At 54.9% G+C, this 12,512-nt stretch overlaps 1 protein-coding gene across 1 annotated transcript in view; it reads right to left on the bottom strand.

The window, feature by feature from the left end:
• LOC125707802 (MAM domain-containing glycosylphosphatidylinositol anchor protein 1) overlaps positions 1-12,512 on the bottom strand; it is a 99,011-nt gene that overhangs the window by 44,331 nt on the left and 42,168 nt on the right. The window contains 6 exon segments of the mRNA XM_048975143.1: positions 1,124-1,420; positions 2,914-3,243; positions 5,634-5,739; positions 5,741-5,904; positions 10,674-10,806; positions 11,860-12,056. Of these exon segments, the coding sequence (XP_048831100.1) occupies positions 1,124-1,420; positions 2,914-3,243; positions 5,634-5,739; positions 5,741-5,904; positions 10,674-10,806; positions 11,860-12,056 (1,227 nt within the window).

Genomic DNA, 12,512 nt, shown 5'->3' with positions numbered 1-12,512 from the left:
GAGAAGAAAGCAGAGAGAGACACAGGATAAAAGAGAGAGGGAAAGGGTGGCGTGTGGGGGAGCGATACTCCCAGAGTGAGGACTGGCTGATTGATGAGGATGAGAGTGGAGACGAGGTGGGAGGAGGGGGGGCATGGTGTTTCCAGAGGGGTGGAGGGAGGAGGGGCCGCTCCTGGCACACTTAATTATAGTGGCGGCCTAAAAAATGATGGTGTCCTTACTGCGTATAAATCAATACAGCTAAAAAGGGGGGAGAAAACAAACCCAGTGAAGAGATAAGTAAACAAGCACGGGGGCCACACCAGCCATCGCTCATGGCCGGTGCCGGGCCCCTCCGTCACCCCGGCAACGCTGAGCCCAGCGGCCACCTGGGCTGTAAATCAGGGCCAGTGTGGGACGGGCCAAGCTTTCAGATGCATGTGTGCGCGGGTCGGGGTTTCAGATGCACGCATGCGCGGGTCGGGGTTTCAGATGCACGCGCACACGAGCTTTCAGATGCATGCGCTGGCCAGGCTTTCAGATGCGCGCATGTGCCGGGTTTGCAGATGCACGCATGGGCCGGGCTTTCAGATGCGCGCATGTGCCGGGTTTGCAGATGCATGCGCTGGCCAGGCTTTCAGATGCGCGCATGTGCCGGGTTTGCAGATGCACGCATGGGCCGGGCTTTCAGATGCGCGCATGTGCCGGGTTTGCAGATGCATGCGCTGGCCAGGCTTTCAGATGCGCGCATGTGCCGGGTTTGCAGATGCACGCATGGGCCGGGCTTTCAGATGCGTGCATGTGCTGGAATTGGCAGGCAACGCCACTAACACCCTAAACACCCCGAAGTTTTGATTTATCAGTCGATCACTGGAATGATAGCCCCCTTATCGAAGTGCATTGCAGAATAGTTTAGGGTTTACAAATAGCATCCCTTAAGGGTAGGGAGGGAACTGCCTGACGATGCTTCCTTGCCCTTATCAAATAATTTGGTGCTGAGCTATAGAAAAAGGAGGGAAAATGAGATATACACGGCCTGTCCAGTCTCTGGTCAACGTCATGGCTACAGATAGTGTTTCCCGCTGACACCGGAAGTGAGGTGAACCCCAGAACACCAAGGGACAGCGGCGAGCCCCTCACTCACACTGCACGCTGAGCTGGACCTGTGCCTCACGTCGCTTGATGTTCAGCCCATTGTATGGTGCGGTCTGGCAGCGGTACGTCCCTGAGAGGTCGCGTGTGACATTGCTGAGCCGCAACCGGCCATCCCGTGTCTCAGTCACCCACTCGCCAGACGGCATAGGCAGGTCCTTGTCTGCACGGGACCACAGCACCGGGGGGCGGGGCTTGCCGTCCACCAGGCACACCAGCTCCGCCCAGGCACCCTCCCGCACTGTCACCACGGCGCCACCAGAGGGCACCGACAGGATCGGGGGAGTAACTGTGAGACAGAGAGGAGGTTATTAATTATGGATGCTATTAATTCATTACTAATGAATTATTCAGCTTTGCTTTTCTTTTCTTTTAATGCTCGTCTGTATAAATGTTATACATTTTAAATATTTATTAAAAATGTATTTTCTGTTGACAGAATAGGTTTGACGACTCTTTGTGTTTCCGGCTTATAAAGCACCTGGAATTTAACATAGCTGAGCAGAGCCCAATTTCCCGGGTGTACAGAGCCGGAAAATGAATGTCCACAAGCTCGATCCATTTTCTTTACCTGCCAAGCAAGGGGCGCCAACCCATCGCAGGGCACACTCACACACAATTCACTCACATACACCTACGGTAACTCCAATTCACCAGTACCCAGAGGAAACCCCACAATGACACGGGGAGAACATGGAACCATGGTGGAAACTGGAACAGTGGACAAAGTGTGCGGCAGCAGTGATAACCACTGCCCCACCGAGCTGCTCCTGATCGGGTGCATGAGGAGCAAATAAATGAAGGTGAGAGAGGGATGAAGAGAAAAGTGAGGAGAAAGGGAGCGAAAGATCTTCAATCCAAGGATCTTCAAGGGCAGCACAGAGAAAAACCCACAGTAAGGAAGTGAGAGGCAGATGATCAGGAGGACCTCTGAGAAAGCTGGGGGCTCCTTAGCTGGGCCTTCTGCCACCTACATGCCAATCATGGCTGTCAGCTTCCAAGGTGACCAAGCCAGCAACCTCCATCACCCCCCCCCCCGGCTCTCCTCAGTCTGGGAAGATCCGAATGGAGTGTTCCTGTGAGCGTTGGTGTACTCCTGGGTCATCCTCAGGGCTGCCCACTTACCCAGCTCCGAGGAAACCAATCAGAAGTGGTTCGTTTATATTTAATCGGCCCGTTCACCGATGTCAGCTTGCCGGAAGCTACCGGAATAGCAACAAAGTAGGCCACTGTTTAAGAGGCGCGTTTATAGCAGAATCCGGGATGATCTTTCTCTCTCCGCCGCCCCATTTTCCCCGTGTTACATCTCGCAGACGTCCTGCTGCCTTCACCGCGCCGCCGGGACACGGCACCGTCTGGGAAGAGCGGCAGCAGAACAGCCCCACATGTAAACATTACGGAGATGCCCGTCTGGTCCGTGTTTACGAGGTGTAAGCTCTGGGAATTACTATAAGGCGGCCGAACAGACAATAAAACGATTGGATTTCAAGGGGCATCAGGATCGGGGAAGGGGTTCGAGAAAGGATGGAGAGTCGATGCATAGCTTGGTAGATAATGAGACGAGTGCAAGGAGTGTCATCCGAACAAAACTAGGGGATGATTGGAAGGAGGGGGCGGACAGAGAGGGATGGGGAGGGGGGTGAGATGAGCCCAGGAGGAGACCGCCTGCGAGGAGAGGGAGTGGGGGGGGGTCGGGAGGAGTTCAGCGTCCTCTGCTGATTTTCAGGTGACAGAGGAGGTCAGGAGCAGGGGTGGCTGTGTGGGTGGGCGGAGGGGGCTCACCACTGCTTTGCGTGATGTTGACATCCACCCTGAGCTCTGGCACAACGCTTCCCGGGAAGTTTGCCACGCAGGTGTAGGTGGCCTGGTCGCGAAACTTCATGTCGATGATCTCCAAGCTGCCAGTGCCCGGCGCCATGTCAGGGTCACTGCGCAGAATCACCAGATTCTCCGACGGCATGATGGGGACGCCGTTCTTGTACCAGGTGTAGTTGACCTTGTCCTGTGGCTGGGCGTCCACGTGGCAGGACAGCTTGAGGTCGCGGCCCATCTGGATGCTCTCGCTGTCCTTGTTGGAGTCCGGCGTGATTTGGAACGTCAGGTTCCTCATGTCTGGTCGGTGAAAAAGAGGCCATGGTTACCTGCATACCGGGCGACCGACCAACCAGCCGGCAGGCCGGGGCCATTCCCCACAATCCCTTTCCTTTTATGCAGCATATTTCAGCAGCCGTACCACCTGCAGTTCAAACCGGGTAATCCACCTGACGCTGAGCACGGGGGTGTTCCACAAAGCAGGATTTCTTGCTTAGCTAGATAAGAAGTTGGATTTAAGGTAGTCTGGGCTAAATGGACTTCATTCACTTAAATGTAGCTCAGACTATATTATCTGACAAGTTACCCGGTTAAACAAGAAATCCTGCTACATGAAACACCCCCCAGGTTTGGGCCTGGCCAGTACTTGGATGGGAGACCAACTGGGTTGCTGCTGGTTAGTGTTGGGTGTGGGTGTGGCCAACAGGGAAGCCCATCCTATGGTCTGTGTGGGTCCCAATGCCCCAGTGCAGTGATGGGAACTAATATCTAACTGGTGAATTCTCTCTTGCCACTTCACCACCTTAGCTACCGTGTGATGAGCGTACTGGTGACTACCATCGCTTCATGCAGGTGGGGGCTACACAGTGGTGGGGGTTGAAGTGACTCCCCGTTGCTTCTGTAAAGAATTTTGAGTGTCTTGAAAAGACATGTAAATGTAACATACATACATATAAATTTAACACACTTGCATATAAATGTAACATACATACATATAAATGTAAAATAAATACATAAAGCATCTGTTTTTCACCCCTCCGCTGGTTACACCCCTCCCCAATACCAGCCGCCCCCGCCCCCGATGCTCCCCAATACCCCCTGATGCCCCTGACATCCCCCTCTGACACCCCCAACTCCCTCTCCAATGCCCCCTTGACGTCTCCCCAACATGTTCTCTGATGCCCTACGACACCCTCTCTGATGCCCCTTAATACCCCCCCACACACACACACAACTCTCCCCGACCCCCCCGTCTTTGCAGAGGGCACCGAGCCACCTGGCCGCACCTGGAAGATGGACACACGACCACAGTGGGCGACAGGGCCCGATCCATCATGCTGTAATTAGGTCCTCCTCAGCAGAAGTGAATAAGGATGATTAACAGGGATGGAGAGAGCTAGAGGTCACTCATAAAGGTCATGATGAAGTGAACGAGCAGAGAGCGAGAGCGGGGTGCAGGAGAGGAGAGCAGGAGTGGAGAGCAAGAGCAGGATGCAGGACCAGAGGGCAGGAGCGGGGAGTGGGAGTGGAGAGTGGGAGCAGGTTGCGGGAGCAGAGAGCGGGGAGTGGAGTGTGAGAGCAGGGAGCAGAAGCAGGGTGCAGGAGAGGAGAGCGGGGAGTGGAGGGTGAGAGCAGGGAGCAGAAGCCGGGTGCAGGAGAGGAGAGCGGGGAGTGGAGGGTGGGAGCAGGGAGCAGAAGCCGGGTGCAGGAGAGGAGAGCGGGGAGTGGAGGGTGGGAGCAGGGAGCAGAAGCAGGGTGCAGGAGAGGAGAGCGGGGAGTGGGAGGGTGAGAGCAGGGAGCAGAAGCAGGGTGCAGGAGAGGAGAGCGGGGAGTGGAGGGTGAGAGCAGGGAGCAGAAGCAGGGTGCAGGAGAGGAGAGCGGGGAGTTGAGGGTGAGAGCAGGGAGCAGAAGCAGGGTGCAGGAGAGGAGAGCGGGGAGTGGAGGGTGAGAGCAGGGAGCAGAAGCAGGGTGCAGGAGAGGAGAGCGGGGAGTGGAGGGTGGGAGCAGGGAGCAGAAGCAGGGTGCAGGAGAGGAGAGCGGGGAGTGGAGGGTGAGAGCAGGGAGCAGAAGCAGGGTGCAGGAGAGGAGAGCGGGGAGTGGAGGGTGAGAGCAGGGAGCAGAAGCAGGGTTCAGGAGAGGAGAGCGGGGAGTGGAGGGTGAGAGCAGGGAGCAGAAGCAGGGTGCAGGAGAGGAGAGTGGGGAGTGGAGGGTGAGAGCAGGGAGCAGAAGCAGGGTGCAGGAGAGGAGAGCGGGGAGTTGAGGGTGAGAGCAGGGAGCAGAAGCAGGGTGCAGGAGAGGAGAGCGGGGAGTGGAGGGTGAGAGCAGGGAGCAGAAGCAGGGTGCAGGAGAGGAGAGCGGGGAGTTGAGGGTGAGAGCAGGGAGCAGAAGCAGGGTGCAGGAGAGGAGAGCGGGGAGTGGAGGGTGAGAGCAGGGAGCAGAAGCAGGGTGCAGGAGAGGAGAGCGGGGAGTGGAGGGTGGGAGCAGGGAGCAGAAGCAGGGTGCAGGAGAGGAGAGCGGGGAGTGGAGTGTGGGAGCAGGGAGCAGAGAGTGGCACCGGGACACGTAGGATCACACAGTCTTTCACTGCGATATGTGACTATTTAGCATCACCATGACGCAAAATATGGGCCGAATGGCGTATATAAGCAGACAAAGACGCAGCACAGACATTGAGGGAAACTCTCAGGCACCTCTGACGATGAGGTTCACTGTCCTCTTGGCCGGGTTCCCCACTTTGTTGTAGGCGGCACAGTTGTAGAAGCCGGAGTCGGAAGCGGCGACGGAGCGCAGGGTGAGGGGTGCTGCCGGCGATGACTGCGCGCTGCGGGACGGACCCCGGGGTGCGTGACCATGTCACCGTGGGGGTGGGGTTTCCCGCTGTCACCTCACAGGACATCATCACGTCCTTCCCGGAATCCAGCACCAGGGTCTCATTGACAGAGAGACGCAGAGCCGGCGGGGCTACGACAAACACATACATGCATTATGGAGCCATAGAAGCCCAAACATGGCGCCCTCCAGTGCCCAATGCAGGAATGGCATGAGCTCAGGAATTGCCATGGAGATCATGAACAGTTCTGAAGCTTCACCTTGGTAACGCCTCAGGTGACACAACAGACATTGCAGGCTGTCAGAATGAATCTCCAGATGCATCATGGGAAGAGTTTAAAAATGACAGGATGCATCCCTGGTGACATGTTGGACGAGGATAATATTAATGCCCCCCCCCAATTTACGGCATGTCCATAACCCTCGCATGCAATTGAATTTAATATCTCTCAGGGATGTTTGTCAGATAAACCCGCAGCTGGTGACCTGTACGCATGTCCGACGTGCGACATGTGGGGTGAGATCGGGGTTCGAGGGCAGTACCGCCCTCATGCAGGATACCAGGCAGCTAGGGTCCGCAGAGAGGAGCCCCTCAGAGATAAGGGGCGGGAACCATCGGGAAATAAAGGAAGAGGCACCGATCGTGGGGGTGATTTGATTGGCTGAAGTCGCCCGTCCTTGTTCTCAGTAGTGAGTCTTCATTTCCTCTGATATCGACTGTCCCAGAAAACAATTCACCTAATAATAAATGCAGCTTTTTGTTTCATCTTCTCTTTTGCAATGGGGTGCACAATAATCCAGGAAGGCCAGTGTGATGGCAGAACATTCTGGAAAGTGAATCACGGGACAGGTGGGCAGCCGGGCACAGTGATGCCCCCCCCCCCACACCAACCCACCAGCAGATCAGCAAGCAGGATCTGGGACGGAAAACCTGCGATCGACCCCCCCGGCTGTCAGTCCAATTCATTACTCTTTGCGTCACCTTGGCAACGGCCCAGTGCCTGGCCTCTGCTTACCATGTGATAATCCCATCCCAGGACCCCAATATAAGCCCTGATTCATTCAGGCCCATCGTCCGAAGCTGCATAATCTTCATTTTGGCATGTTTCAATCACTCTGATGCACAGAGCCCCATCCTGCTTGCTACCCCCCCACACCCACACCCGCCCCCACCCTCCACCTATTCCCGGCCCTCCACCTCACACAGGAAGTGTCTCCGGAACATTCCATTCTAATGATTATTAGATAACGTCATGCACGAGAAGAAACAAACCACATCATGTGAGGAGGAGGGACAGAGTCCCATGCTGTGGCCCGAGTCCACATCAGAGAGCTTTGGATCTCCACCTCCCCATAGAAAATTCTAAAAAGACTGACCTACTCCAAGCCACACTGGCGAGTCATCAAGTCTTCCCATTCTGTCAAAGTGAAGCACTCCGCCGGCCCGAAATCGGCTGGCGCTGCGGCTATCAAGGGAACCTTTCTTCCATCGTGTCGCGGGGCGATAGCATCTTGCCGAAAGCCAGCGTCTCAGAATGCAGGGCCCCGTCAGTGGGGGCCGCGGCCGGCCTACAGGCCACTTTGGGAAATAACGAGGGAGGCGGCAGGGACAGGGGAGTGAAAGGGCGAATGAGAATTCAATTTCTTCCCGTGGGAACCAGGGACGCATATAAAAACGGGTAAAAGTGTGAAGGAGCTGCACACACAATAGGGGAGCTCTGCACATGCCGCCCTGCCCAGATCGGACCGGACAGAACCGGACCAGACCTTCCATCTGCACCCTGTTAATCAGCTCAGCATTGCAATGCCGGACACACAAAAATGGCAGCTTTTCCAGGACATAGATTAGCGTGCATCCAGCTCTCCCTTCACATCTTTCAGTAAATAAACCGATATTCTGCGATTCACTTCCTAACCTCCGTTGCTCTGACTGTAAAAGAAATAGATAATGAAACATCTAAGGGTGCAAGGAATGAGTTAAAAACAGGAGGATCCCGGACCTGATCTGTTCGGACAATAATCAGCAAATAAACGTCATTAGAGACTCTAGTGGCCTAATGAGAGAATTCGACTGCCGCTGCTGCTGAGGAGAAATAACAGCCATCTCAATTAAACAAGTACAGCACAACAAATCTAGTTATGGCAAATGAATGCGGCTACAGGCTCAGTGAGTGAGGCGAGGATTACTAATGATACACGCCTGACTTTCGGACTCCGGATCAGCACGCAATCCCTGCGCCGTGGCCGGTTTGGGTGCTGGAGCCTCTCGGGGTTCCCGGCGATGCGGCGGGGTCGCGCCGAAGGAAGCTTCCGCCCGGGAGAGCAGCCCGCGACAATTATGTCAGCCAATTAGGGCCGAGCGATCGCTCAGGGAACGCCAGCGGGGAGGAGGGTGCAGATTAGTGCCAGCAAATGGTGCGTTTAGATGGCTTCTTAAGCAGCCGTTTATTAGTCGGGCTCTCGCGAGCGCCATTAACCCCGGGACAAGTCGCCGGCGATACGGGGAACGCCGTGCAGCGAGCGGCACGCATCGCGCGGACAAGCGAGTCCTGTTTCTGGATCTGCGATTCTATACTGCCAAATCGTTACATCAGAGCCGCCAGCACCGCTCAGCAGTGCTGACCAGTGTGTGTGTGTGCGTGTGTGTGTGTGTGTGTGTGTGTGTGTGTGTGTAATTCAGACCTGGACCAACCTGTACTGACCATGTGTGTGTGTGAGATTCAGACCGTGTGTGTGTGTGTGTGTGATTTATTTATGGGGGGCATAAATTCTCCTCCCCCATCTCATCAGGATTATACCTGGCCCTGTCGATGTACCTGCCCCCCCCCCACGACATTATAAACAGAGGCTGTTATCGGCCTGCTGAAATGACATTAAAATAGCATGCCTACCAAACGATAACCGCTATCTGACTAACCGCCTTGTAAACGTTTAACAAACAAATCTTCACATTTTCTCCCTTGTTTGCGCTCTTTCATGTATCCCCCCCCTCCCCATTATAACAACGGCCAGGCTGGTGGGGAGGGGAGCGGATGTAATGGGGCACATTGCAGATTTATCGAGAATTTCAGCAGGACGGGAACGCGCCGGCACTTTCCAATCCCGCACGCGTATTACAGCACAAGATCAATCTCTCTCTATTGTCCAAACTGTCTAAATCACATTTCTCTGGCCGCCGCGCCACTAGGAGGCTAATCTGACAGACTCACAATGCGGTTAGCAGGAGATTACAAATATACCACAAGGATAGATCGGCAAGTGGGGGCCCCTGGGGGCAACGTTCGCTTAGCGTCAGCATTAGCGTCGTAACAGGGCCCCTGAGGTCCCAGAAGCGGCCCCGGGGCCCACCGCACGACTGCAGACCTGCCTCCTTCCTATCTGTCAGTCGGGTACCGTCAGCTTGGGGGGGGGGGGGGGGGGGGGGGCGGGTGCGGCTCAGGCCTTAAATCAATGGCCTTCATCAGCAACGTGCGTCTCCATAACAACCCAGATGCGCGGCAACAATGGAGTCCCGCCAGCAGGTTCAGCGGGCCCAGACGAGTCCTCCAGACCTGCGGTACCGGCAGGGAGCATCGACCTGGACAGAAAGGCGGCCTTTATTGATGGTGTGTAATACCAGTGTGAATCGATCACCGGTAATGGGCGGGGGGGGGGCTGTTACTGCCCCGCCATGCTCTCCTTCCTTTTCCCACTCGCATCCCTCCTTATCCACCCCCCCCGATCCGCCCAGGAAGTGATGTCATTAACACGCAATCCGTATTCTCTTAGAGATGTGCTTCACACGTGCCAGATGGTTCCTCAAACTGAGATTTGGGGCACAGGAGTGTCTAAAAACCAGGACTCTGGGATGGGGGGGATAGAAAACGGGTGTAGAGCATGTGGAGCGTCCAGGTCCCTCATTATGCAGGACGTTCAGTGGGCCAGGCGGACGGACGGACGGACGGACAGACGCGCCAACACGCCTCCAGCGGATGACGTGGCCGCTTAAGCATGTCTGCCTGTCTTGTTTATATGCGTGACCCTGTTCATTTGGGGCCACTTGTAAATTCCAGCATCTCCACAGCTCCGTCTCTTCCTTGCAGATGGGGTTTTGGTGGCGGGGGTGTGTGTGTTGGGGGGGGGGGGGGGGTACAGCTTCTCAAGGGTACGTCCGCAGCCTCCTCTCAAAGCAGCATGTGCCCCCCAAGGTCAGGGGACCGGTTTTTACCGGCATAATGCGGTCCGTTCGCCTTCTAAGGGATGGATGCTGGTGGACCAGGCTTTTGTGGACGTCCGTCTCACGTAAACGGAGCTGAAGCTCTCCAGATGCTCCTCCGGGCCGGTTTCATTAGCGCAATCCCAGCATCCCTCGAAGACGACGAACATCCCCCCCCCCCCAGCCCTCCCATTTACTCCCTAATTTACTGGCGCCTGTGGTGATGAATTATGCATGAGTGTGACCCCTGACCCCTGCAGAACAGTCAGAAAGCTTTCAAAGCTGGCATTTATCTCAATTTGTACCATTAATCACGCCGCGCCAAGTCCGTGGGAAATATCGAGACGTAAAATGGATTAATAGAGTAACGCTGCGAAAGTGGCTCACAAAACGGCCTCGTCGGAGTTGTGTGGTTGCGTGCAAATCCCAGAGGCGTCATTTCACCGGTGGGGGGGGTGGGGGGGGGGGGGGGAGGACATGCATACATTCTACATGACCTGACAGGTCTGTCAACGGCAGCAAGAGAGACACGGGAACTTAGAGACATTATCAAGAAGAGTGATTCAGGGGGTGTAGGTCAGAAGACATGCAGGAGTAAGACAGGGGAGGGACTGAGGGGGGGGGGGGGTAGGTGGGGCAAGGGAAGGGTGTGAGGGGTAGGACTGAGAGACAGAAATAAAAGGAAGCACCCCCAGGATCGACTCACAGGTGGCGTTGGTGAGCTGGAAGGTGACGAAAGTGTCAGGGATCTCGCAGACGTTGCGGACGGACACCTGGCAGGTGTAATTGGCAAAGTCCTGCGGCCTCAGGTTCTTCAGCTTCAGCACCTTGGTCTCGCCCTACAGAGTGGGGGGGGGGGGGGGGGCACGTCATGCAACTGCAAAACAGGCATCTGTCCCAATTCTAGAGGTTGCAGGGAGCGCTCCTCACAGCACGGGAAAGGAGGCGCGAGAGCGAACGGACGAGGGAAAGAGGCGAAAAGCCAAGCTCGAGCCTGCAACCCACAATGCACTGCATGGCGGCCGCTGGCTGATTGGTGGAGATTTCGGACAGCAGCACCGAAGCCATTTCATCATTAAAGAGCAGATGAATGGATTTCACGTATGAAAATGGCTTTGGGTACGGGCATCAGTGAAATGAATAATCATCATTATTCTAATAAATTATAACATCACCGGTCCTCTCCCTCTGCGACTGGACACGACTGTAATAATGGCATCTGGATTACGGATTCATATTTCATCTCTCTGCATATCTGCCTCCCCGCATTACCGACTGACTTTCGTCGCTAATTCTTCAATCAGCCGTGACTCGTCAGAGCAGCACTCGTGTTAATTGAACCCAGGGAGGGTGCTCTATACACAGAGGCGGGGGGGGAATCCTCATTGGCCAGCAAACACTGAAAGATGATTTCCCAGCACTTCCCGAACACATGTATGCGTGCGCGCGCACACACACACACACACACACACGCACACACACACACACGCACACACACGCACACAACCTGCCCCTACTTTAATGCGGTGATATATGGTGTTTTTCATACTGAAAAGGAAACGATTTCCAAAACTGAGATGGAGACAGAATTTGCAGATTAGTTGATACGCAGGACATGACACACATTGTTTAGTTTCTGGGTTGGTGGTGATCAGATGTAAATCAAGCGCCTGCAAAGCCTGCTCCTTATTGAAGTATGAGATGTGGATCTTAATGCCGGGACATGAGGAATGGCAAGTACTATCGGCATGACATCCATTAGTGAAAATACAATTTAACTTTGTTGACTCTGTCGAAAATTCACTTAGAATTTGCTCAAAGCTTAAATGGAAGGAAGGCTAATTTTTCCTAACTGCATAGAAATTGGGTGTGAGAGGCGGTGTGCAGGGTACCTGTGTGTAGAGCGGCTCATAGATGTCCACGCCATTGTCCTTGCTCTGCTCGATGGGCTGGCTGCCCCTTTTCCAGATGAATCGCGCCGGCGGGTTGGAGTTGACTGTACAACGCAGGAACACGGTCTTCTCCTGGTAGTAGCTACCGCGCACGTCACTAATGGTCTGGTGCACGGTCAGCACGGGCTGGTCCAGATCTGAAACACACACACACACACACATGGTCAGAACAGGCTGGTCCAGGTCTGAATCATACACACACACACGTGGTCAGAACAGGCTGGTCCAGGTCTGAAACACACACACACACGTGGTCAGAACAGGCTGGTCCAGGTCTGAATTATACACACACACACGGTCAGTACATGCTGGTCCAGGTCTGAATCATACACACACACACACACACACACACACACACGGTCAGTACATGCTGGTCCAGATCTGGAACACACACACACACTTGGTCAGAACAGGCTGGTCCAAGTCTGAAACACACACACACACTTAGTCAGTACATGCTGGTCCAGGTCTGAAACACACACACACACACATGGTCAGTACATGCTGGTCCAGGTCTGGAACACACACACACACGTGGTCAGAACAGGCTGGTCCAGGTCTGAATCATACACACACACACACACACACACACA

The sequence above is a fragment of the Brienomyrus brachyistius genome, chromosome 14 (genome assembly GCF_023856365.1).
Source record: "Brienomyrus brachyistius isolate T26 chromosome 14, BBRACH_0.4, whole genome shotgun sequence".
NCBI lineage: Eukaryota > Metazoa > Chordata > Actinopteri > Osteoglossiformes > Mormyridae > Brienomyrus > Brienomyrus brachyistius.
This window is presented reverse-complemented; position numbering and strand designations above follow the sequence as displayed.